This window comes from Telopea speciosissima, chromosome 2 (assembly GCF_018873765.1).
Source record: "Telopea speciosissima isolate NSW1024214 ecotype Mountain lineage chromosome 2, Tspe_v1, whole genome shotgun sequence".
Lineage (NCBI taxonomy): Eukaryota > Viridiplantae > Streptophyta > Magnoliopsida > Proteales > Proteaceae > Telopea > Telopea speciosissima.
The window spans coordinates 19,166,879-19,193,477 of record NC_057917.1 but is presented as its reverse complement, the minus strand read 5'-3'; the positions used below and the strand labels follow the sequence as shown (position 1 = coordinate 19,193,477).

The 26,599-nt window shown below is 38.1% G+C and overlaps 3 protein-coding genes and 1 long non-coding RNA gene across 7 annotated transcripts in view; 3 read left to right on the top strand and 1 right to left on the bottom strand.

Annotated features, from left to right (window-relative positions):
- Nucleotides 1-3,461, top strand: part of LOC122650139 (threonine dehydratase 1 biosynthetic, chloroplastic) — a 37,262-nt gene extending 33,801 nt beyond the window's left edge. For both annotated transcript variants that reach the window (XM_043843455.1, XM_043843454.1), the window contains 2 exons: nucleotides 2,731-2,865; nucleotides 2,981-3,461. In XM_043843455.1, the coding sequence (XP_043699390.1) occupies nucleotides 2,731-2,865; nucleotides 2,981-3,121 (276 nt within the window). In that variant the 3' untranslated portion in view covers nucleotides 3,122-3,461. The remainder of the gene's footprint in view (nucleotides 1-2,730; nucleotides 2,866-2,980) is intronic.
- On the top strand, nucleotides 583-22,036 carry LOC122650142. Of its 2 annotated transcripts, none has more exons than XM_043843460.1 (4): nucleotides 583-605; nucleotides 14,604-14,724; nucleotides 14,911-15,081; nucleotides 21,726-22,036. In XM_043843460.1, exons 2-4 carry the CDS (start codon nucleotides 14,605-14,607, stop codon nucleotides 21,831-21,833), a joined length of 399 nt encoding a protein of 132 aa, XP_043699395.1. In that variant the 5' UTR covers nucleotides 583-605; nucleotide 14,604; the 3' UTR covers nucleotides 21,834-22,036. The 2 variants fall into 2 exon arrangements, with proteins under 2 accessions (XP_043699395.1, XP_043699394.1); XM_043843459.1 differs by lacking the exon at nucleotides 583-605 and adding an exon at nucleotides 4,975-4,984 and having other exon boundaries at nucleotides 14,605-14,724.
- LOC122650144 overlaps nucleotides 593-26,599 on the bottom strand; it is a 28,820-nt gene continuing 2,813 nt past the window's right edge. Inside the window, exons 2-3 of the long non-coding RNA XR_006331386.1 lie at nucleotides 9,513-9,517; nucleotides 593-606 (exon numbers count right to left, since the gene is read on the bottom strand). This is a non-coding gene — a long non-coding RNA (uncharacterized LOC122650144). The remainder of the gene's footprint in view (nucleotides 607-9,512; nucleotides 9,518-26,599) is intronic.
- On the top strand, nucleotides 7,858-9,973 carry LOC122650141 (GDSL esterase/lipase At5g22810-like). 2 transcript variants are annotated; one of them, XM_043843458.1, is made up of 6 exons: nucleotides 7,858-7,971; nucleotides 8,322-8,570; nucleotides 8,672-8,802; nucleotides 8,912-9,145; nucleotides 9,230-9,485; nucleotides 9,698-9,973. In XM_043843458.1, exons 2-6 carry the CDS (start codon nucleotides 8,333-8,335, stop codon nucleotides 9,889-9,891), a joined length of 1,053 nt encoding a protein of 350 aa, XP_043699393.1. In that variant the 5' UTR covers nucleotides 7,858-7,971; nucleotides 8,322-8,332; the 3' UTR covers nucleotides 9,892-9,973. The 2 variants fall into 2 exon arrangements, with proteins under 2 accessions (XP_043699393.1, XP_043699392.1); XM_043843457.1 differs by lacking the exon at nucleotides 7,858-7,971 and having other exon boundaries at nucleotides 8,020-8,570.

Sequence of the window (26,599 nt, the reverse complement as noted above, 5' to 3'; positions counted from 1 at the left end):
ATTTAATTTAATGGAGCTGGTAGGGAACAAAAGGAAATCACGTTGATTAACTCCTTAGTGTCTAGTAGATGAGGTGGAGATCTCAGAGTCGCCCATAGTTGCTGGTCAGGGCAGAATCACAAACTCATCAATATCAAAGGGATCCTGAAAGAAACATTAAACACCCGTAACTGAAGAGAAGATTCATACCATGGATTGGTAAAAAAATCCCTTGGTGGGAGAAAAACTCACCACCAAGGGTGAACTGAGAGAGACAAAGGTGGAAGTTCCGCTTGCCCCTCATTCTTCGAGAATCAGAAAGATCCTTCTCAAGTTTGAATTTGTTCATTTGGAATCTGGGTTCTTCTTTCTTTTTCTTTTTTTCTTTTTGTTCTTTCTTTCTATTTTCTTTCTGTCTCTTTTCTTTTTACTTTTTATTCCCTTCCATCATTCTTTAAGTTCGAAGGAGGTGGAAGTGGTGGTTGGTGTAAAAGGCAGCAGCAATGGCTGGTGAAGGTGGCGGTGGTTGTGGCTGGAACCAAGAAGAAGGGAGAAGGAGACGGAGGGGGGCGGTGCATGGTGATGCTTGCGGCGCAAGAAACGAGAAAGGGAAAGAGAGAGAGAGGGCTTCATGAAGAGAACCATTAGGGTTTGGATCCTGATGTGGATCCTCGCTCTGATACCATGTGGAGATTTGAGAAATATGGCTTATGACTATATGGTCACAGCCCCTCTTTATTTATAATAAGTAGGAGAACATTCCAGAATAGGTACTAGGACAGAAATACCACTAGGACAAAATTACCCTTGAACCCATATTATAACAGATATTTATTCCATTCTCCATAGTTTGCTTTTTGTTGTTTTCCCCCTCCCCTTCTTTCCATTTCCTCTTTAGTTTTTTATATACTCAACTGGTTTTTCTGACCTTGGGGGGGGGGACAATTTGGTACATTTCTCAGCTAAATAATAAAAATTTGGGTGAAAGAATGCCACCTGGTCACGCAGTGCATGACGCCCCTGCGTCCTGACACAGGGGTGCATGAAATGACCACTGCACCCCTGGTCATTTCTGGGGTTCCAGGGAGGTGCGGAGATCATTTAGTGAGCGCGTGTCAGGGCGCAGGAGCGGCATGCGCTGCGAACTCCGGATTATCTCCTAGGCCAAGGAGAGTACTTATTCTCCTGCGACATTAAGGAGTCAACACGTGGCAGAGATGAGAAAGGCAACCTCTTTCACTAAACTCATTATTTTTTTTTTTTCTTTTTTAAACCCACAACCTAAGTGGGACCTACTGATGAATATTTAACAATTTTATTTTTGTTTATTCTATTAATTTTTTTTTCCGTCTTCTTCGTCGTCTTTCTTCTTCTCCTTCTCTGACCATTACAGTCTTCAGCACCCACTTCTTCGTCGTCTTCTTCGTCGCCCCACCGCCCTTACCTTCCTCCCCTGTACCCACCCCTTCCCTACAATTCAACTCCCTCAGCCCTGCAACCCCGCCTTCTTCTTCCTTGAATACGACAGCACCCACCCTCATCACACACAACCGCCTTTTCCTCCCTCCCCTGTCCCCGCCCCTTCCCCTTGGCTGAGGTTCTGTTTTTTATTTTTTATTTTATTTAAAAAAAAGGGGGTTGCAGCCGTGAGAGATTAGTTGTTTTTTTTTTCCCAAGTCCCACCCTCTTCGGCCATACCCCGTCATAGGTTGCTCACCCTCTCCCTCTCCCACTCTCACTCTACCTTTCCCTACCCCATCCCTCCCTTCAATCTCTCTGTGAAAGACGAAGAAGAAACGTTAAAAGTTCGAGTTGCAGGGAAGGGTGAATAAAAAGTAAAAAATAAAAGGTTGAGTAATGGATCATAAAGATTGAAATAAAAAATGGGAGGGATTCATCGTTGAATAAAATAAAAGAGATTTAGAGAAGAAGAACAGGGGAAAGAGATTAAGACAGAAGAATGGGGAAAAGACAGAATTAAAAAAAGAGATTTAAAGAGAAGAAGTTTCACTCCTGGCGGTCAGGCTGAACTTGTGCTTGTGGTTGGTTGGGACTTGGGAGTTCCCAGAAGAAGGAGAAGGCGAAGAAGATGAAGAAGAGAATAAAAAATGGAAAGTAAAATATTTATTTTTAAGCATGGGACCCATTTAAGTTGTGGGTGTAATTGGAAAAAAAAGAAAAAAAAAAATGATGGATTGGGAAGAAGAGGTTGCCGGTCATACCTCTTCCACGTGTCGGTTCTTTAATGTTGTAGGAGAAATGATCTGGACTCTGCGCTGCCTGACCGGTTGGCGTTCTTTTTCCCTAAAAATTTATACTTGACAAACAATTGATTAGCTGTAAAAGTGGTTGATTGTCCTTAATAGCACTGTTTCTTGGGTGAAAATATAAGGTTTAGTTCCAACTCAACTTACATTTTGAGTGGGGGTTCCATCTATTGTTTGTCAAATACTCAAATGCTATTATCAGCTAACATAGATAATGTTGCTACTTATCTATGGACCTGATTCCACTTTGCTCTCTCTCTCTCTCTCTCTCTCTCTCACACACACACACATACACACACACACACAGTAACATAGGCATGAGCACACACATTAACTCCCTCTCACACTCGCAATACTAGAGACCAAGCAGGGGATAGGGCTATGTTACGTATCTGTTACTTGATGTGGTACTCGTGACTCTTGATAATATTGCTTATGCGGTCTTACCATCTGGTCCTTATTTGATGTTGTGGATTTATTTCAGATGGGTGGCCGATCAAATCTCGAAAATGAGCTTCTTTGTCGGTTCGTCTTCCCAGAGAAGCCAGGTGCTCTGATGAAATTTTTGCACACCTTTAGTCCACGTTGGAACATTAGCTTGTTCCATTACCGAGCACAGGTCAGTGATGAAGTTCTTTTCGACTGTTTAAAATCGCAGTGTAGCATAATATATTGAACTGCGCAAGTAATGATGATTCTTTTTCTTGCACTTGGTGACTTCTTCTATGGAACAGGGTGAAGCTGGTGCAAATGTATTGGTTGGTATCCAAGTCCCAAGTGCTGAGATGGATGAGTTTAAGGATCGTGCCAATAGTGTGGGATATGATTACATGATTGAGACAAATAACAAGGCCTTCCAACTTTTGATGCACTGAGTGAGTGATTACCACCTAGAATTCTAGATAGATATCTCAGTATGATTGGTGCACCTGTCTTTCTTCTAACCGACTTCTGCTAAGCTTGATGGAGTCTTACAGAAAAATCATGGGTCTACGAAGTATTTATGCTGTGGAGAGATGGGAGGGCATGTTTTCTGCCTCCAATCTTCTTTTATGTAATTAATCTGATCAAGGTTTCAAGTATTATGATATTATGCCGAAATGACAATGATCTTGTAACAAACCTCGGCCAGGATCAGTCTTTATTGGCCAATCCCTATCTAATTGGCAGAGCCCAATCTGATCTCCCGAGTTTATAATCCTTGAATATGTCTAAGCTCTCTGTTTTTCGTGATTAGAGCTTTTCTGCATCTGTAATATGAACCTGCCTTTTCTACATTTGTACATGTTAGACTGGCAGTCTGTTTCACTAAGTATGCTTGTTCTGTTTCTCTGAACTCTCTATTGCTAAGGGGAAGCATCTCGCTCTCTACTTTGCTTTTCATCCCCTCTTAGTAAAGCTCTTTGCTGTTACAAAATAAAATAAAATAAAGATGCCATATCATACATTGCCTAAAGAATTGAACTCTAAATTTGAACTTGTGAAAGATTGATTCCTGATTCATGATTCCACCATAAACAATGTAGAAGATTTCTAGTTTGTAGAAACAAGTGTTACTTCTAATGCTACAAGAATTCCTTCATAAACAATATAAGGTTCACAATCGTTTTTCATTCTTGTCTTGTGAGGTTGTGTACAACAACCTTAACAGCACAATCCTGGGCTGTTTCTCTACTGCCATCCCCTAGCATTTTCTTATTAGGGGGAAAACTTCTCACTTAATCTTGTGGAGTGCTTCGTCAAGAGTGAAGACACACTACATGTGACTAGTAGCTTGCTTCTTCCTTTTCTTATGTTGAAATAAAACTCACATGAAACGAAAGGGTTAGAAGAAATGCTTATTCTGCTGAAACGTACCAACCATGAAGTGGCTATTTGGAGACTCAAAATACCATGGCAGGGTTTGATAACAAACTGATTAGTTGATTTTTTTTAAAAGTTTTCATAGATGGATTCATAGATGGATGACTAATCCATGTCGAGTGGATCTTCTTGTTGTGAAAATTCTTAATATATAAATGGGAAAAGGATGGGTATGCTAGTGGTCTTCCGTATGCTAGCACCCTAGTGTCTGTCTCGCTCTTCCCTCTTTGGAAATTACTTCCTTACTCCTTAAAAGAAGGAAGAGGTAGATAGACACACAGGGTGTTAGCATACGATATACCGCTAGCATTATCAATCTTTTCGTTTTATAAATTTAGGGAGGGACTTGCGTAACTATAAACGGAGACTAAAGCAAGTGTCGGATTTACACCCCCAATCTCTGGGATTGTAGTTCCACCGGTTAAAACACTGCCTTGTCAAGGCTGAAGCTGCGGGTCCGAATCCCATCAGTCCGATCTAGTGTCCGATGAATCCATCAATTTCTCCTCATTTTCTACGGAGACGGGGAGTTGAATGTAGTTATCAGTAGAGATCTTTAAATTTTTTTTTTCACTTTTCTTTTTTCTTATCGAATAAATACTGGAATTTCCATTCTATAGTTCTACTGGAGTATAACCATAGGGTTGTCTTATGCTCTCCATTAAACTGAAATTAAATTCTGCTTAGTGTTAATATACTAACAGAGCAAAGTGCGACTATATTGGGTTTTTTAGCTGAACCTGAAATGCTAGCCATATAAATGAATCCAGAATTAAGGATTTGGGTGTGTTTAATCACAAAAAAAACCAAAGACAACCACAAGATCCTCCATGTTTTGTGGTTAGAAGACTCTCATAATAGAGAAAGAGAGCGGTTTTTTTTTTTTTTTTTGGGTAAAGAAAGAGAGAGCGTTGTTATGCAACAATTTTGAAACTGTGTTAGGTGCAATATTGACTAGAGAGAGATGCATTTCTAATTTTTTTATCCAAATGAAAGAGAGACTTCTAATCATTGTTCAGTGGTTCCCCTATCCTTCCTATGAACAGAACCCTTCAATTTGGACCAACTCAGAAGGGATCAGCACGCCACTGCACCAACCATCACGTGTAAGGTGTTGGTGAGTTGTCCCATTCAGGTAATGAAGCAAAATGAGTCTAGTGTCAATGGGGAAAACGTAAAAAACCTTCACACTATATAGTATTGAATTGGCTGTACCACCACCACCACCACCACCACCACCCAGCCTCCACCACCGCCGCCGCCGCCACCACTTAATACTTCAAAATCTTGAAAAACACTATATTCTCACATATTCTCAAGGTCATCCCTAGTTAGTGTGTTTATATATAGTATTGTTTCCAGTCCCTGATATGGTTCTATTCTGAACTCCATTACCATGGGCAACAAAATGCATTGGGTTGAGGGAATCCCCAATAAAAGGGTGTCAATTTAGAACCGAAACCAAAATAGGCCTTCTAAAATTGTACCAAACTGAAATAAATCGGTTTGGTTTTGATTTCAAAATCTGAAATCTTTTCTCGATTTAGATCGATTTTGGTTTCAAGGTTGAAACTGTAAATTACCCATTTTCCATTTTTTTTTTATGCTTTAATCAATGTGGATGATAAGTCCTATTCTTTTTTAATATTTGGAAAAAGTATGGTGGATTAAGACTTTAACAAGTAAGATGTTTTTTTTTTTTGTTGGTGAAATGTAAAAAATTAATCCAAACACCTAAAATATGGCTCAAACCGAATACAACTGGATCAGAACTGAATAAAAATTGAACCAATTCAAGTTTAAAAAATAGGCTATCATTTGGTTTCGATTTTCACAGTTTATATCTTGAACCAAACCAAACCAAACCAAGAACCGTTACAAACCGATTGACATCCTTAAAATTTCCCTAATCTTGTAATCCTCTCTATATTTTTCCATGCATGTACATTAGATGGACAAATGTCATGACCTAACCATAAACAATTCCACCTGTTGGATTTGGATCTCAAGGTGGCAAACTTTATTAATTAGGATTCAAAGTTGTGGAAAGTGGAGAACTCCATGATATGAGTTCATGGAAAATGGTAGATTCATCATTAAGTCAACCACTAAAATTTGAGTGCTGAAGAAGGAGATCCTTTAGATGGGGTGAACCTTTCCCTCATCAACCTTCTGAATTGTTTATTTATAAATTTGTTGAAAGTCATTGAAAAAACCACTCAAATGGGTGTGGGGGACTTTAATTTAATTGAGAGTCCACCACCGAACACAACATTATTGCTTAGTTGAAGGAAGAGAACATTTGGATTATAAAGGACATCTATGAATGCTTTGGAATAGCATCAACACGAAATCGTTGGTCCCATGGAATGTAATCATACCAGATATACCATCAAATGATGAGTTTATCTGGTTTTTTGTTTTTCAGATATCATAAAAAATCATGATGATTTACAATGATTGATTTATGTGTCTAATCTCTATCCTCAAATTAAAAAAAATCTGAATATTTTTTTTCTTTTCTAACCATTTGTTGTCAACCAAACATAACCTTATATATACATGGAAGAGGATTCCCCTAAATACCACATTAATGCCGGTGGCCCAAAAGGTCAGGTAAGAAAGAGAAAATAATAAAAAAATCCCATGTGAAAGAAATGGTACTCTGGTTCGTGAGAAAGTTTTTTTTTTCTTCTCTCTGTGTATATATTTGGGGCGATTTTCAGGCATGGCCATATAAAGGGCGGGTTACGATAAGTTAAATGTTTTGGGGGGGGGGGGGGTAGGTCATTATCTTCATCCCATGGTCTGTGCTCGACCATGCATAGTGTACGGCCATGGATATAACCTTTCGCCAAAAGAATTCTAACCGGTCGTGTAGCCAATGAAAGTGTCCATAGAGACATTGGTTTGAATGTGATTTTTTTATTTCATTGGGGTTTGAACGGTCTTTACGGACACAAAGGCATTAGTTTGTGTTTAGGCAATGGAACCATACTAACCACGTGATCAGTTGGTGTTCTCTTTCCCATATATATATATATATATATATGGATGATTCAACCCATCCTTTAAAAATAAGATGTTTCAACCCCATATCTTATTCTTGTTAATCAGGGCTATCTTGTAGTTAAAATATCACATGCACTGGGTGATCCAAAAGATGGTGTTTTAGCTTCCCTTGCCCCTATTATATTATTCAGACAGACAATAAGTTATTAACACCACCTAATTTTATGGATTAAAGAACAAAACCACAATAACCCATTGCCCTATAAGAGAAGAAACAGTGAAAATGACATGAACCCTTGTCTTAATTCTCTTTTCTTTGATGGTCACCAAAGAAGGGAAAAAAAAGAAAAAAGAGAAGAATTTGGATGGTGAAATGGTGGTAGAACAAGGAAGGGTCATACAATGCAAACAGAAAGCTCCAATTAACTACACCCTGCACAAGAATTTTTCAACTGGTCATTGCATCACTGCATGACTACACCCTGCACAAGAATGAGTGGGAATTGTATCACTACATCAGTATTACTGCAAAGCACATTTACCATAGGAGTCTTTAGTCTCAGCACCTCTCACCCCCCTCTAAAACACATCATCAACAAAATAAGAGAGGAGTTCAAGAAAAAGAGAATATTTTGGGGATGGGGGTGGGGGAATCTATTACCAATACTACCCCTGGTATTGGTTGACCCTTTTAAGGCAAATGGAAGATCTTAAGAAAGAAACTTGGAATAGTCTCACATTTAAGAGGATTGAAAACTGGAATAGCCCAAGACATACTCCATCAACAGATTCAAGGCACGTTAGTTGTGCAAGAAAGGTGGCATTACGTATAAAGTGACTTGCATTTGTTACTTGTTAGTATGAAACTACCACCTTTTTTAATTTCCACCCTTATTTGAATGTGTTAATTAGCTAAAACTTTCATCAGCTCCTCAAAACAAACTCTTTCAAACGTAAGACAAAAGGCAAATTCTGCCAAAGGGAAAAGTGACAAATTACTAGTCATTTAGGAGATGCAAAACATGCACCTTAGCTGTAAATGAACAGATTTCTTGGAACTATAACCTTTCTCAGTAGTTATTGAACTTTAAATACCTCTTACAATCTCTTATTAAATGCCCTCTTACACACCAGCCTCTTACCTTAACTCACTCAGTCTCTCTTGGTACAAAAAACAGAGTTTACCTACACTGCATAACAGGTGAAAAAGAATGGGTTTTTCAAGCTCTCTTTTGGGTTCTTTAGTTCTCCTTGTGGTGGTCTATGTTGCTCATGGGCAGCCTCTTGTTCCTGCATTGTACATGTTTGGGGACTCTGTTGTGGATGTGGGCAACAACAACCACCTCATTACTCTTGTCAAGGCAAACTTCCTTCCCTATGGTAGGGACTTTGTTTCACATAAACCAACAGGGAGGTTCTGTAATGGAAAGCTAGCCACAGATTTAACTGGTAACAAATCTCAAAGCCCATATCATTTTTCAGCTCTAATTACATTATCCCACATTGCCTTCTCCACCTTAACTGTGATGTTTCATGCCTTTTGAGTATAGCTGAGAATCTGGGCTTCACTACATACCCACCTGCCTACCTTAGTAAAGCTGCAAAAGGGAACAACCTCTTAAGTGGAGCAAACTTTGCCTCAGCTTCCTCTGGTTATTATCACAAGACAGCACAATTATATGTATCACTTCCTTTCTTTCTCTCTCTCAATTACACATGATGGATTGATGGTATAACTAATAAATACTAAGATTTTTATAGTCATTATTTTGGATTTTACTGCTGTGTAGAATGCCATTTCATTGACTCAACAGCTTGAGTACTATAAAGAATACCAAAGAAAAGTAGAGAGGATTGCAGGGAAATCCAATGCTTCCTCTATCTTCTCTCAGGCTATCTACATTCTGAGTGCTGGGAGCAGTGATTTTGCTCAGAACTACTATATTAATCCTCTTCTCAACAGAGTCTACACACCTGATCAATTCTCAGACATACTTATGCAATCATTCTCTGTTTTCGTCCAGGTCTCTGCTTCATCTTGACCTGTATTTTTCAGTGCACTATATAATCGCTTACTAGCCTTTTTGACAGAGAACATTTTGTGACAGAAACTATATGGTTTGGGAGCAAGGAGGATTGGAGTGACAACACTGGCTCCACTTGGTTGTTTGCCAGCATCCATCACAATTTATGGTGATGGGAGCAACCAGTGTGTGGCAAGGTTGAACCGAGATGCTGTTTCATTCAATAACAAGTTGAATGCCACAGCTCAAAGCTTGTTGGAGAATCTATCTGGTCTCAAACTCGCTGTCTTTGACATCTACCAACCTCTCCATGACCTCATTACCAAGCCTTCTGATTATGGTATGTACCTTCTTGCAAGCTTCAAACTGGTACTGTGCAGGTGACCTTCTCTGCAGGACCTGTTAGGTTTTTGAGTAGAATGCTGACTTTGTGTTACTGCAATGTATAAGAATCTCCAAGCCCAGAAAAATGCAGAAGTGGTTTCGATCATCCGATCACCTTGATCTTTCATTGATACAGTTTTTGTTGTTGTACTTGATATTGCATAACAGGGTTCTTTGAGGCAAGGAAAGCTTGTTGTGGTACAGGGACGATAGAGACCTCAGTGCTGTGTAACTCAGAGTCTGTGGGTACATGTGCCAATGCCACAGGGTATGTGTTCTGGGACGGTTTCCATCCCACTGAGGCTGCAAACCAGATCATAGCCAATGATCTCCTCCTCCAAGGCATCTCCCTCATCTCCTAAGCTACAACTCATGATTTAAATCTTAGTATCTCTCCCATTGTCTTTTCTATTGTTATATATAGAATTACTTTAGGTGCTACAGGTATACATATACAAATGGTCCCAGTAGTTTGAGTTGTTAAGGGCTTGGTTGTCCCAGAATGTAATGTGGAAATTCAACACCAGATGGGCTAATCCGAATCTTATTTGATTTTCATAATATGAGACAGCTTCTATGGTTCTCAAATGTTCTTATACTATTACATTAAAAGATAGATAATCTTTGAAAAAGAAAGGTGCCTCCCTATGGTCATATAAGATGAAAAGAAAAAGCAAATAACACACCCACCAATGATGTATGTGTTCCCATGCACAAACAATCAGTTGGGGTGGGGGAGATCCAAAAGGGGGGGGGGGGGGCAAACTGTGTTGCCCATCAAATAGGATACAAGACGTTCAAGATTATATAAATACTCAAGTTTATCATACTCACTCAGTGATGATAGAAATGTCTTTTGTATGACTTCTATGGGCATTGTACAGGACGATCTGAAGATAGAGAATTTTGTTCTGAAAATGAAAAAAATGTGCACAGTTACCACTAATTACACTATTATCCAGTAATTACAATATATAGAGTTACATTTCGATGCTGATGCTACAGGATACTGTAACATGTGCTCACCATCTGAAGTCAGCATTGTCACTCATTTTGTTCATGGATACGGTTATGGAAATAAGAAAACCAATTCTTCATCACTGATCAGATATTCCTAAGAGAGTTCAAATCCTGCATTGAAACTGATCGCATAGAGAACCTTGACCCTCAAAGTTCTTGGACGTTTATATGTTGGAAGCTGTAATTCCAAAATAAAACCAGAAGCAGACACAGGCAATATTAGGATAAGAGTATAAGACAAAAGTAGGAATTAAAAAACGGTGTTTGTTATGTATTGTGTTGCTGACAGAGATTGATGTAGAGATTCAGAGATTTTGTTTATTACACAACTTCAGTGCATTTTAGCATGTGGAAGCCGAAGGAAGATGATCTACACCCTGCCCTCCAATCACTGCCCATACAGGAACATCACATGTAATTTAAAACCCAACAAAACATGAAAATAGAGCAAACAAGGTCAAACCAAGCAGATGTAGATTGATGGTTCACTTGAGTACAGTACAACAATAAATAACAGGGAAGTACAAAGAAAAACTCAACAGAAACAAGCTTAACCACTGCATAACTGAATTTGTGACATTGCATGGCTCAGTATTTCTCTGCAATAGTTTCATCTTCTAAAAACGGGTTGCACTAAATTTACTCTCCAAGGCTTTTCTTTTCCTTGTACGGATAAAAATAAAAGTTATTTGCAAACAAGGGTCAAACAGCAAAGGGAGGTTAATGCAACCTATGGTTCCAAATAGTTGTCTTCTTCTTGTTGCTTCCAAAACTTGGTTTCTTCTCTTGATAGGCTTGAGTCTTAGTGAAGCTTTCCATTGAATCTTTGAGACTTCCATTTCTTTTGCTCCAAGATGCTTGCTTAGTTGAAGATGATCATCTTTGATGCCGAAATGCCCATGGGATTGATTTATCCTTGCACACAAACTGATGAGGACACCACTCAAGCATTTAGGCAGCCACATGTCACTTCATTATGGCTGGATGACCAGCATTATTAGTTCTTTTTATTATTTTGTTGTGCTTTTATTTGGGGCCAGAATTGTTATGTACTAATGTTGTGAAGGAGTTATAGCTGGAGAAGTAGTTCTTAGGGAGTAGTTATTGCTGGAAAAGTAATTATTAGGTTCATTTTTTTTTTTTTTTTTTTTTTTTTTTTTTCATTTTGGGGTTTAAAAAGACTGTATTTGGAGATGGAAGGTAAGCAAACAAGGAAAGAATGAAAACATGAGTGATGATTCTATGCAATTCTTGGAGTGAATCCAAGATGGTGTGAATTAAGGATTTCTTTCTGAATTTGCGTGTCAACAAAATAGTATATCATTATAATATTTGACAAGGGATCATTTATGACTCACAAATTTTTTTTTCCCTAAACAAGAAAGGCAAACCATTCTTTCTCTGTCTCTCTCTCTCTCTCACACACACACACACAAAAAGAAAGATGAAGTCATGAAGAAGCATGAGATGGGCTTAAGCCTAACATTTATCTTCTTAAAAGGTCCTCATGCATTAAGCATTAACAACACTGACAGCACGGCAAACAGAGACTTGAAAGATCAGTTGTCTACACAATATTGGATTTAGAGATGTTAACGGAGTATGAAATATAAAACTCAATAAAGCCAAATATATTCCCTGAGAAAACTTTTTGCAAATTTTATGAGCCTTACACAATAGACTTGTGCTTCAAAGCAAGTGACAGAATTGTTGGAAGTTTAACCAAGGAACTGTAACTCTGTAAGTAGAAAAACACAGTACTGGTCCACAACATCTTGGATATCCAAAAGGACAGAATCATTTAAATTTGATTTTATAACTTGAAAAAGCTGCAAAGCTAAAGTTACTGCACTAACAATTATCAAGAAATGATCTTCCGTCTGCACACCACTCTTCCCTTCTTGTGCAACTTGAGAATCCAATTTAATAATGTATGTCCTGACATGACCGTAAAGATGACTCTTCCCAGATGCTGTAAATTTAATTTATTCCTTTACAGTAACATCAGAATTGCTAACATTTTCACTGCTAATGCTCTTCCACCCTTTCAGATCAGTTAAGGCAACAATTAGAGACATAGCTAGGGCAGTCAAAAAATTAGGGAGTGTATGACAACGTTTCTGTTCAAAATTAGTATTTGTGAGTCCAGAAATGCTTTTTTTCTGTTTCTGTTAATTTGGTATACTTTTGTACAAGAAAATGTTGTATGATAAAACTGAGAAAAAAAATGTTACTAAAAGAAAAACAGAAACACGTATGGAATGCATATTAACAGAAGTATATCTTCTAGTGGTTGTGATGGAGGTGGTGGTGGTGGTGGCAGTATTCGAGAAGGAAAGCGATGGTCTACCAGTTGAATTTATGCTTTCCAATACAATTTTGAAGCAAGTCAGCATACACTTCCTATCATTGGAGCACAGCTTCCGACGTACACTTAATGAATAACTAATAAAGAGAATAAAAGGTCTCACAAAACTGCAGGAAACCCATCTGGCTAGTCATCAAAATATCATGATGATTCCCCAAGCCACCCATTCTTCTTGAAGCTGCACAGCTGCTTTTTTTTTTTGACACACAATAACGCCTCCAATTTCTCTAAAGAATGAAGAAACCAGATCATTCCCTTGTCACTAAAATATTGCATCATTCAGAAAAGTTATTTAATATGAAGGAAAATATACTACTTCAAACCTCGAAATCCAGAAGAACATCTATAGAAAGGAAACAAGGCCTCAACCAAGTAAACACACCAGCCCCAATTCATCCAAAAAAACGAAAAACACATCAGCCCCATTAAGCTGAAATGGAAAGTAAGTCACTTGCAAGTTAGTTTTAACCAGCTCAATTGAGAATGAAAAGATGTTAAAGAAGAAAATCCCCAAGGGAACAGATTAAAAAAGCAGCAGGCTAGAGCAAAAAAGAAGCATATTTCGGCATGGTTGAGCAAGGAAAATAATCCAACCATATGATGGATTTGGTGTCCTCCATGGGTGGTAATTGTATAACCGATCAAGATAACCACTTTTTCCCCCCTCCTGAAAACAACATCCAGAAATTTAAAATGGAAGTCATTTTGCAATTTTTTGTATGGTATTTCAGTAAATAATTTGTCTTTTCCACCAATACAATGTCCTTTTTCCTTTAAGACAATTCCTCTAATTCTCTTTGCAGATGTGCCATGGCACATCATAAATTTCCTTTGTAAATCACTAAATTTACCACAAAAAAAAAAAAAAAAAAAGACTGCAGTTGTCACCACAACTACCTCGGCAACAAGTGATTTCGTGGATGGGTTTAAATACTTGGCAGTCATGATTCATTCTTCTAAACAACCCGAGTGTTGAGTTTCTGAGGAACAACTTATTCAGTTGTGGCATTGATAGAATTCTCTTATGCCTTCTACTGTACAATCCAGTTATCAAGAAATGGATCCCCTCCATATTTTTTGATTAGCCTAAACCTAAATGAATTTCCAAACTGGACATGAATGAGACCCAGTAAACTATCCCCAAGAGGTGGCATATGAGAAAAGCCTTTCCACCCAATTCCTTGATCCCCAATAAAAACCAGAACCCATACAAATTACCAAGTCCGATCCGTTTCCAAAAGGAAAAAAATAAAATAAATAAAAAAACCTCGAACTGCAATTATAGAAATCACCATAAGAACATGAGAATGAATAGAAAAAACCCAAAGGAATATTAGATGGAAGAAATCGCCATATTATAATAATAGTTGAGATGGATGGATTCTGATAGAAGGACACAAATAACAAAAGGAGGCACCTGTTTCTTTCAAGGTTCAGCCATGGAATTGGAAGCACCCACGACCATCCAACAAGCTTCGGTTCTCAAGACGAGACAACTCGGTGCTCGGCCTCTTTACCTGCCGCAGTGCCGCTACTTGGTTTTTTAATTATTTTTTTCTTTTCACTAATGCCATCCTTACGGAATATTTTAATTTCTAAAATATAAGGGCAATAGAGTTATCACTCGAACAGTTATCTTTTCCCCACCACTACGACGCAAAAGGGTTGTAGACTGTGCAGCCAATCCATGGACTTCAGTCTGGCAGCGCTGAAGCTATTGTGCGGACAGCTGAAGCACGCCAGGGAGACATCAACACCGTCCGCCATGACCCTCGGCGGCATACTATTCCAGAGAGCTTGGTTGCAGGTTTTATAAAGTTATTCCTCTCCCCCAACCCCCAAAACCCAATCCCAACCCCAACCCCAACCCCAAAAGAATCTACCCTCATTGTTATGTTTCTTTCCTGCTATGCTTTGATTTGCTTTTCTGTAGACTCTAGGCCTAGTAGGTTGTTTGTTATACTTATAGAAATGAGATGGATGAAGAGAGCAGGGCGTTTTGATATCAGGTTGTGAGGAAGGACGTTTCGTTCTAGACGATGGAAGCGGCATCATCGAGCTTTTTCTCTCCAAGGAATCCCTCTCCCAAGACTGGAAAACAGGAATGTACGTTATGGTTGTTGGGCTCTATGTTGCCCGTACTGGAGACTTGCCCTTGATTAAGGTATTCGATCTACCCATGATACTGATTTGGGCTATGAGCAAAATTTCCTCCCCCAGAAAAGTCCCTTTTTATTCCTGTAATTGTTTCTCAGTTTCCATTTCTATTGAAAACCAGAACTATTTCATTTTATATTGATAAGAAATAGGGCTGAAGTAGGAAGTAGGTCATTAGTTCTGGTTCATGTTAATGGTATTTCAGGAGCATATACAGTACCTGAAAATCAGTCCAGTTATGCACTGAGAATCTGAGACACCTAACAAAACATGGATTGAAATTGTTGTATGAAACCTATCGACCCAATTGATTGACAATAATTTTCATCAATGGATCTAGATGGACATGACCTTTGCCGGTTCATCCATTTGTGATATTGTGCACCATCAATCAGATTTGGATGGAGCGCAACATCAGAAAATGGTCTCCTATATCTCCTTCAACATCAAACGTAAGCTTGCTTCTGTCTCTTCGCCTTGCCGGGATACCCCAAGGAACATGCATATTGTTGTATCTTGGAGGTCTTTCCTCCTCCTTTGTGCCGTACCCCTCATCTTGAGGATTGGGCTTTACTTTGTTTGCTGTGTTTTTGCATTTTTTCTTCTTCCCCGCTTGTCGGGGCCTGTAATTTATTTTTTATTCACCCAAAAAAAAAATGATACTAGCTATTTTAGGATAAGGGATCGTGGATTTTTTTCCTGAATAAAACAGAATTTAAAACACATTATTAGAAGAATTTCATGAGTATAGCTTATATATCTTAAAATTACCACATAATGAAAAATGAAATCAATAGCTTGACAAGTTGTATTGAAGCAAATCAAATTAAAAGAAAAATAATTTCTAATTGAAAATAAAAATAAGACTTGTAACTCCGATAAATTGTATTGACCATAAATTATTCTTCCATTCTATGTAGGGTCATCAAGTGTTTTAAAACAGATCATTGGAATTGTGAGATTACTTTCTCTAGGATAAGATAGTTAAACTTAAAAGGAGAAACAACAAGACATTTACTGATAAATTAGTGACACATGGAAGATAGGACTTAGTTTAAGACACTAATATGATGTAGAATGAGATGGTTACATTATATTAAGAATGTAGCTAAAGAAGTTCTAATTGAATCTAAAGGAAAATGACATTCATCTAGGGAAACTTGGTGGTGGGTTGATGAAATTCAACTAGCCATTACGACTAAGAAATCTAGTTTTGAAACTTTACAAAGGACTAAAAATGAGGAAAAAGGTATAAATTGTTAGAAATGAAGCTAAAAAGATAGTAGGGATGCAAAGACTACAAAATATGAGGCTCTCTATAACAAACTAGGCACAAAAGAGGGGGAAAAGATATCTATTAAAGGGTGTACCTAGTGCATGAGGCTCCCAAAAGAAATATGTTTTAGATCTCCTGACCGAAACTGGTATGTTTGCTGCAAAGCCAGTGGACATTCCTATGGATCCTAATCACAAGTTTGGCTCTGATGATGGTGAGGATCTTAAGGATGTACATGCCTACCGAAGTCTGATTAGGAAGTTGCTATATTTGACAGTCACTAGGCCAGATATATCCTATTATGTTGGGGTTCTCAACCAGTTTATGCAATCCCCATGTAAGTCTCATTGGGATGCAGCAGTTCGGGTTCTTTGGTATTTGAAGGAAGCCCCTAGGAAGGGACTGATTTATTGGCCAAATAGACATATGGAGCTTGTTGCCTATTCTGATGCAGATTGGGCAGGTTCGGCTAGTGACCGTCGGTCATACTACAGGGTATTGTACCTTTGTTGGAGGAAACCTGGTTACATGGCAAAGCAAGAAACAGACCACTATTGCCAGGTCCTGTACTGAATCGGAGTATAGAGCCATGGCTCATACTACTGCAGAGTTGATGTGGATTAGGTCTCTCCTTCTTGAGATGGGGTTTCCTGTTCCAACCCCTATGAAGATGTTTTGTGACAACTAGGCAGCCATCTATATTGCTAGTAATCCGGTCTTTCATGAGAGGACCAAGCATATAGAGGTGGATTGTCACTTTATTCGGAGCACCGTCTTGAAGAAGCTTGTTGAGACTCCTTTTGTCTCCTCATCTGATCAAGTTGCTGATGTGTTCACCAAGCCCTTGTTTGCTCCTGGGTTTCGGTCGTGTTGTAGCAAGCTGAGCATGGGTGATATATATGCTCCAGCTTGAGGGGCAGTGTTGAGATTTGTTATTATAGGGGCAAAACAGTCTTTATTTTTATGTTTATTTCTGTCCTTAGTAGGGTTGATTATGTAAGGGCATACTTGTCCTTTTATGTTTTTTTACATTCTATTATTTTTATATATGGGAGCAGACCTGCGGCAGATTCTCTAATTCTGTCCGCAGGTTCCCTCCTCCTTTGAGTCTTGCGGAAACCTCTTTTTCTTCTCCTTGTGTCCATGCTCTGATCTGGTTATTAATCTCTGATTTACTAACATGCTGAAACTGGTCGAAACCTGTTACAATCAAGTATCAACCTTAGGTTTCGTGTCGAAATTGAGATTTAGTTCCATGGTCTTTATTGACTTGGAAAAGCTTATGATAAAGTCCCAAAGAGTTAATTTGGTGAATGTTAGAAAAGAAAAATGTTTTGAGTAAATATGTGGACATAATAAAGATATATGTATAATGGTTTAGGTTCTAGTATAAGAACTGTAGGAAAGCAGGGTAATGAATGACTGAATTCCCAATAACAATTTGATTACATCAAGGATTAGCTTCGAGTCCATATTTGTTTGCGCTAAATCATAGATGAGCTGACTAGATACATTTAAGATCAGGTCACTTGGTGTATGGTTTTCTCTGATGATATACTCTTGGTGGATGAAACAAAAACGGGGATAAATGCCAAGTTGGAACAATGGATATCCACCTTGGAATAAGTAGGTTTTAAGGTTGGGACTGTCTAAATGACACCTCTATAGGTGTATTTAGAACTTGACAACTTCTTTTAATTACCCCTTGTCTTATTCTCAAAAGTTCTTTAAGTTAGGGGTATAAAAGGGTTTTCAAAAACAACTTGAAAGCGACTTGTCATTATCAAAAGGTGTTACGTATTTTGCTCATTTCGGTCTAGAAAATGCAGAGTTTCAGCGAAATTTCGGTCATTTCATTTTGTTACTTCGGCCATTCGTCCCCCCTCCCTCCCCACCCCCCCCTCCACCCCAAAAAAAAAGACCAAGCAAAACTCATGGGAAAAAAATACAATGTTTCAGAGAAATTTCGGCAGTATGTCGCTCATGTCGGGCTGACTGAAACGGCAAAACAAAATGAGGTTTCGATCTTTGTGGGAGAGTAACTTTAGTAACAATAGGACTGAAAGTAGGGTAGTAACAATTGATGATAGGGAGATACTACAAAGAGATAGTTTTAGGTATCTAGGTTCAAACATAAATAAAGGTGGAGAAATAGAGGATGATGTTGTGCAAAGAAAAAAAGCAGGGTGGATGAAGTAGAGAGGTGTGTCCGGAGTCTTGTGTGATCGACGTATTCCTTTAAACTCAAGGGAAAATTTATAGGACCGTTATACAACCAACATTGATGTATGGACCTGAATGTTGGGTAGTGAAGAAATAACATATAAACAAACTTAGTGTAGCTGAGAATGTTAAGATGGACGAGTGGGAAAACTAGAAAAGAAAAAATAAGAAATGAGCATATTAGGGCTAATTCAGAATACCTCCAATAAATGATAAGTTGAGAGAATGCCATTTGAAGTGGCTTGGATATGTACAACAGAGGCCTTACGATAGCTTGGATTAAAGAGCATGTTGTCTTATGATTGGAGTAGGTTGGAAAAGGCCTAATACATGGATAAGCCTTTCGAGCATGTTGGGAGAGATGGGGAGGAAAGACATGCATTGCGTAGGAGTTGTAACAAGTATGTCTTTGAATAGAGCTGATTGGAGAAAGAAGATCCATGTATCTGACTCCATTTAGTTGGGATAAGGCTGAATTGAGTTGAGTTGTATGGAAGGGTGAGGAAGAGCAGCCTTAAAATAATCTAGAAAATTATTTTAGGATAGCAAATATAAAACAGAAGCTTATCCAATAAAAGATGGTTTTGCAGGATGATATGAGTGTCTTAAGCCCTTGTTAAATACCAAGTTTTTTCAAATATGCTTAAGACCGATATCAATGCCTTTTCTAGAGCCTTTTTCCCCTTCTCGCGACATGGGCCTTCCGGAGCCCTCCTGTTCTAAGTACCTTTTGACTTGGATAACTCTAGGAGCAACACTTAAGCTACTTTTTACCTTAGTCTTGTATATATTTAAGATTGATGTGTTTTATCAAAACACATCCCCAGAATGCTGCCAATACAATATATGATTCATCTTCTTATTATTAGATCGTTAGGGCTGTATAATCAGATTCCTTTATCAGCTTGATTACCTTTAAACTTCTGTTTTGTCGCCACATAATTAAGGCTATCTAAAACATCTTGGCCTGCTTTGGAAATGTATGGTCAGAAAACATACACACACAAAAAGAAAAAGGTAAAAACAAATGCATATGTGGGATAGTTGCATTTTTCTAGCTTTTACCAATATCTATATGTTTGACGTGATTTCTTGAGAGCTAACAGCAAGACGAATTATGAAATCACTCTTCGTAGCATTATAAGATCTTCATACAACAAGAGGGTAAAGATCATTTAGCATTGCTTCTTGTAATTGTGATTTTATTTTGAACTTCCCTGTAAATGCGTATGGGAGGCACTTTGGCCTTGCACCGTATTTGGTAGCCCCAAGAAAAATCTCACCAGACAAGTAAGTATTCACTTCAGAATGATCAAATATGAACAAGAGTAATCTGATCAAATATGAAGAGCTATGATCAGAATCAACATCCCAACAGTCCATCAAACCCCTTAAAATTCCAGTTACAGAAACTTGTTAAAAATAGAAGTCAATGAAAGCCCAGTTTTTTGCCCTGTTTTCTGTATTGGTTACAGTCTTAACTCTCAAGTTATTGACCTGAATATTTTCAGTTGCTTTTCTTTCTCCCATTAAAACCACCAAAGCCGCATGCAGAAACACGTCTGACTGAAGCTTGTCCAAATCACTTTGTCAACATTCACAGTAAACTACCCTCTTTGTTGTGAAAGCATAAAGGAGAATCTTTAGTGCCCTCTTCTGCTTCCTGTTAATCTTCACCAATTTTTTAATTACTAAAAGGAAATAATGCCATATATTGATTTATAAAAAGAAGCCTAAGTGAACTGTATGCTTGCTGGATAGAAAACCCCCTGACAACTAATAATGTTTGGGATTGGGGGGGGGGGGGAGGTTAGTGGATTCTTTGTCAAGAATTTGAGTGTCCAGCAGAACAAATACTAAATCCTGTGGTATATGGACCTGCTTTCTGGGGAAAAACAAATTTTCTTTGGGAAATGAGTATTGCTTTCAAGAAATCTAAGTACCTTATCCTGTTGATCCCAGTTCCATGAGGTCACCTTTTACTTGGGGTTTTCTTCTTACTAATTCATTTTGATGCATGGTTGGGTGTGACAATAATGTTTCTTACATCAGGTTTTTTACTTTCTTTTTTCTTTTTCTTTGTTTTTTTATTTTGGAAGGGGGGGGGGGGGGAGGAGGGGTTTCAATACCCAGTCCTGCTTATGCATTGGCTAGTTGCTGCTTTGCCTGATGAGATGTACAAAACTAGGTGCCGCCTACCTGCCTTGACTGCTTCCATTGTTGGATCTATTTATTAGAAACCTTTGGTTAGGCAGCTTAACGTGGGAGATTCGCCCTTTTTTCTGTTAACATAAATAGTAGTTTTCTTATCAGATGGAGAAGAAGTATGGATTAATGACTTGATAAAATGAATGTTCAAAAAATAGCGTTGGTGGCCGGTGGGTATGGCATTGGTATTTCAGAAACAGCTCATTTTGTGGGATTTGTAGGAATACAGCAGAGAACTTCTGTTTGTTTTTTTAAGACAAGGCTATCCCTGGAATTTCATATTAAACGGCCCTAGACAGCTGCTTACATATTTAAGGAATCCATCTTTGTTGGACTTCTACAATGTAATCTTTCCACTGGAAATAAAGTTCAAGATGTTATTAAAATATTGAGATTTCCAGATTTTTCTCCAAGCTGGAGACCTTGCAAACCAGCTTCTAAATGGACCTCAAGAAGTTTTGCAACATGTCTTTCTTTTTTTGTTTTCTTCCAACTTCTATTGTAAATAATGTTAGATGAAGGTGGTCATTGGTCAATTAATTCTTAAAGACTTTTGGCTCTAGAGTTCATCTTTTCAGACTTCTAAATTGCTTTCTGAGCTGTCCAACTGTTTATTTCTACTTGAATCAAAGTAAGATACTACTTCCCTGTAAACTTGGGGGCACTAAGGCATGTTGAATGTCTAACCTGCCATATTTGATGCCAACAAACATGTGGAGGGCCAATGGGCAAATATAGTGTCTGCTTCTCTTTGATTTGGGAATGTGTGAAGTTTGAACATGCTACTATCACAATGTACTATAAGAAGAACAAACTAAACTAAATTTTGTTGAAACTTTTGTTTCTTTATTACACCACAAATCTGCAAAAAACCAATTAACTCTTGAAATATCTTTTTGTTTTTTCCCTTATCCATATTGAGGTTTTTTGTCTTAAAAATGCAGGTTCACAAAATAGTTGATCTTTCACCGTTCCCTGATCGAGAAGCACTGTGGTTTCTAGAAGTCATTGAGGCAAATAAATTGTTCTACTTGGCTTCATCTGAAGAATGATAGGATCTTCTCTCAACAAGTCATTTTTTCCATTTTTCTGTGATCAATGTCTTGAAATGGTACCTTAACTTGCTCTTTCTTTTTCTCCCTTCAGTGGAAGAAGTTGGGGGAAGAGGAATGACCTATCTGTTCATTTGTAAGCCTTTGTTGACAGATCTGTTTTGCATCTAAAGGCACTGAAGCAAAGTCTTGTTCTAGTTGAAGATGTTTGATCTCCTGCCATTGTGTTGGCCATTTTTATTTAATTTATTGGATGCATCATTTTGACAAATTTGTTGAGTCATCACCATTATCTGCCCCAACTCATTCATTGATCCTATATCCCATCAAAGAGATTAACTGCAGAAATGGACCTGGAGTACATGGCAACACAAACCATCTATTCTATCCTTTTGAAAGTCCAACAAAATATTGGTGAATCATTAGTATTAATGAATGAGGAATGGCAAAACTACCACATAGCAAAATGTAATAGGTACAAAATTGTTTTAGGGAAAAGGCTGGGTATGCTAGCGGTATACCGTAAGCTAGCACCCTATGTGTCTATCTCTCTCTTCCTCCTTTTGAAATGACTTCCTTACCCCTCAAAGGGAGGAAAAGAGAGAGAGAGAGAGACACACACACACACATAGGGTGCTAGTTTACGGTATATCGCAAGCATACCCATCCCTCTCCCATTGTTTTATTATGCCGGTTTTTCTTTTTGATAAAGGTGAGGTGTGGGAAGTTATTCCCACATTGACAGCTATTTTGCAATGCGGACCATTATTGGAAAACCAGGTTTGTCGACTTGACTCATCCTCCAAATCGCTGCCAGGCTTTGCATCAATATCAAGCATGATAGGGCCATAAGCAAGTAAGTACGGTAATCCTGGCCATAAGGAGCATTGATGGGGAGAATGTTAGAAAGAAATGGAAGTGGGGGAGATGACAAAGGATGAAGGGAAAATTGCCTAGGTCTACGGAAGAAGAAAATAAATTACAAATTAAGTAGGGTTGAGTTTGTTATTTTCTTGTAAATCTACTTGTTTTATAATTATTGTTTTAATCTAGTAAATCTAAGAAATTGTTCCTTTAATGAATGGGAAAGAAAACACCTCTTGGTTGCGCAGCGCACGCCATTCTCAAAAAGAAGGAAATGATTACGAGTGCAGTGGCCATTTCATGCATCCCTGTGTTTGGGTGCAGGGGCGGCGTGCGTTGTGCGACCGAGTGGCGTTCTTTCTCCCGTTATTTAGAGCTTTGGTAAAGATGATAGACAGCTATTTAGGTATACTGTTAAGCCTAGACTATCTTTCCATGACTTGGTGAGTTTTGATAGACTCACAGTCGACAATTCAAGTTAAACCTGGCCTGATTTAGAACGAGTCAGGACATTTTGAACACTATCCGAGTTCCGAGTCTTCATGATTCTTAACCGGGTTTCTCATAAAATTGACTTAACTCGGGTGATTTGCCCAACTCAACCTGATTTTCCAACATAATGTTGACTGATATTTTGCATTTTCACTCTTGGATGGCTGGGAAACCACTTGGGAGGGTTACATTTAAAATTTGACTTGCTGACGGTGTGGGGGATTCTTTCCCACACTTAATCACATAACTAATAGTCTCTCCTCTTGATATTTTCTCTATTCTCTCCAATTTTATGGGAAAAAGAAAGCTGCCTGATCGCGCATGTGATCAGACACAACCCTTACTACAAAATGAAAAAAATTCCCAAGCTCGATGTCCTTGCACGTATTCCCATTAATTCCCATGCTTGTGCAGGACCACCCAGCCTTGCAGCAACCTCCTTGCCTTAATTTTCCTTTATTGATTCTCTGATGCTAATTGGTGTGGCGTGGGTGATTTATATTGATGAGACTTGAGTTCATTTTTGGCATGCTTAATTACAATATTAATTTATTTGATGTGTATGGATCCACCATTAATGTTCTTTAATTTAAAGTATTTAAGGTTTTAAAATTTGGAATCAAGAATAGATTCGATCAGAGAGGATTCAGGTTCGAATTGGATCCGAATCAGCCTGATTCGGTTTAAGAATTGGGAATCTAAGCTAATTAATAGTAAAAGTTGAATCGGATTAGGAATAAAAAATTGGTTCATGAATCAATCGATTCAAGATAGATTATAAAGAAAATAACTAAGAATCAGCTGATTTGAATCCACCTCGGCCAACCGATTCCAATTTAAGAAGCAACAAGTAGGATTGGTGGAGATCGGGCTCGGTGTCTGTCGATTCCGATATGAATTGGCCGATTTACCGATCCCCGACTTTTAAAATAGTGAGTAGGAGCTAAGAATATCCCTAAGCCCTTGCTTGCAGATTTGTTTAGTCTAGAATTAGATTAAGCATGAAGGTTCAGCCAAACCAAAAAAAAAGATTAAGCAAGAAGGTTGTGGGGTCATGTGCCATGTCATCTTCTGAGGAAGGATTTTATTTCATTTCAATCACTTGCTATGTTCCCCTTGTCCTCTCTTTCCGGGTGTTCCTTCTTAAATCCAAAAGAAAAGCTGTAAAGTGGGACCCTGATAGGGATATGACTCAGTATCTGCATGCATGGACTGAAGTACTGGAATAAGACTTGCTTTTTTTTTTTATGTAACCAGTAATGGAATAAGACTTATTTAGCTTAGATTAGGACTGTCAATTTTACCTGTTTACCCTCATTACTCGGCATTGCAAAGGAGATTAAGGTGAACAGGGAAAGTAAGGGTGGCCAACTTCTCAAGTGTCCCTTAATGCTCCCATTTACCTATTTCTCTCATCCTAAGGATAATTTGGATCCTCTATTGTCGAGTTGCTCGACAGGATCCTACTACCTAGACACAGCAAGATGGTAAATGATTGTCTTACCCCCATTCGGGCAAGGCGCTCAAGCAGGGGTAAGGCAATCATTTATCGCCTTACTGTGTCTTGACAGTAGGGTCCTATCGGACAACTCAGCAATAGAGGATCAGGGTCCTCCTAAGGAGGGGATACAGAGTTCATTTCAAACATTCTTTGGAGAAACGTTTTGTTGATCCATTCAACAATTGGAATTTGCCACATCTGACATGTCACACTAGGCTGACACCATTTCTTGTTTGTCACACGTGTCTTTTTGTAATACTTGAAGGGAAAAAGATCCCCACGTTGTTAGTGTGTGGATGCTTTCCCACGTCTTATCACACTCTTTTTTTTTTTTCCAGATCTTGTTGACACCTATTGAGGAAATTGATTCACCACTGGTTGATGCAGCTGAAAATAAAATGTTATTATTTTTTTATTATATAATAAAATAAGATATTAAGGCCGGGTTAGAAGGGATTCTTAAATGGTTTCACAATCTATTGGGCGAGGCATTTACTATCGCATTTTTGCGTTATACGTTTGTGATGTACCAATGGTTGATTCTTATCGATGAGACTGATTATATATCGATCTACTCGGTGTGTAGTGTATGAATGTGAATGAAGCTAACACTCAATATGGTTTCGATTGTCTTGTTAGGAAGAACATCCAAGTAAATGAGTTGTCTAACTGTTACTGATCGAAATCCAGGGCCGGACATGTTTTTTAAAGAATTAGAAAAAAAAGATTGACAATAACATATGAGAATCAATGAAAACGGTACTTGCACGCAAGCATGTTGTGACACCTTTGGAAGATGACAAATTTATATGTAAATATCGGATTGACAATAACATATATGACAATTAATTATAACTGCATGGGATAGCCGCCTTGGGATCTTAAGAATTAAATTGTGATACAACTAAAAATTGACTACACCTGAGCATGACTTCATATAATTAATGCAATATTACCTCTCCCATGCATTTACTCTACTCTAAATCTATATGAAAATATGCATGCTAACCTAAAATATTATTTTGTGATTCTCAAATTCCAATCACATCTTTGTTTTATGGGAAAGAAACTGCCTCTTGGTGCGCGTATCATCGTATCCTCTTGGAGCCTCGGAAATGACTAGGGGTGTGGCGGTCATTTTCTGGACCCTTGTATTAGGACGCATGGGTAGCGTGTCTGACGTGACCGGATAGTGTTCTTTATCCCTTGTTTTATTTATTTATTTTTTTTTTTGAAGAGAAACGAAATATATATTAATAAGAAAAGGAAAAGGTTACATCTTATCCATACTGAAAAATATTACAATTGTCCAAAATGGCCTTGGAGGCCAAATGTTATACTAGGCATATCGTAAGACAAATCGTATCAAAAAGAAATACCTATTATCATGAAAACTAAAACTCTAAGTGCAAAACTTATCCTATATAAAAAATAAGGTTTTGCCACACCTACACCTTGACCCCGACCTTGCTTTGACTCAAAAAGTGCTTCTATAAAATAATAATACAACACCAAATACCTAATTGCACTATTTAAGTTAGAGTTATGATTACAAAAGAACCTTAACATTAGTAAAGTTTGTGGTTAGATCAGCGAGTTGAAGAAGTAAGTTAACTGCATTCCAAGGCCAACAAATATCATCAATTGGATGCAAAAACCCGCATAACTCTCACTGCTGCACCATATTTCTTGAAGCTTAATCTTCAGCATGTTTCAACCCCTACAAGTTCCCAAATAGTTCTGCCTCTATCTTATCTCTTGATTATAGAAATCCTGCATGGAGTTGTTAAAATATATTGTCCATCTAACAAAATGCAAATAGCCCAATCTGTTAATTTTAGGTTTGGGTTATATTCGTTTGCGCAAATTAAAATAGGGAAATTGAAATCATGGTTAGAAGCAAGTAACA

Bases quoted from the DNA above. Each gene is read 5' to 3' on its own strand.
- LOC122650141 (XM_043843458.1), top strand. From the start codon at position 8,333: ATGGGTTTTTCAAGCTCTCTTTTGGGTTCTTTAGTTCTCCTTGTGGTG. The intron at 8,571-8,671 runs GTAACAAATCTC...TTTTGAGTATAG, and splicing joins GCTAGCCACAGATTTAACTG to CTGAGAATCTGGGCTTCACT. The intron at 8,803-8,911 runs GTATCACTTCCT...ACTGCTGTGTAG, and splicing joins ACAAGACAGCACAATTATAT to AATGCCATTTCATTGACTCA.
- LOC122650142 (XM_043843460.1), top strand. From the start codon at position 14,605: ATGGACTTCAGTCTGGCAGCGCTGAAGCTATTGTGCGGACAGCTGAAG. The intron at 14,725-14,910 runs GTTTTATAAAGT...TGAAGAGAGCAG, and splicing joins TCCAGAGAGCTTGGTTGCAG to GGCGTTTTGATATCAGGTTG. The intron at 15,082-21,725 runs GTATTCGATCTA...TTAAAAATGCAG, and splicing joins GAGACTTGCCCTTGATTAAG to GTTCACAAAATAGTTGATCT.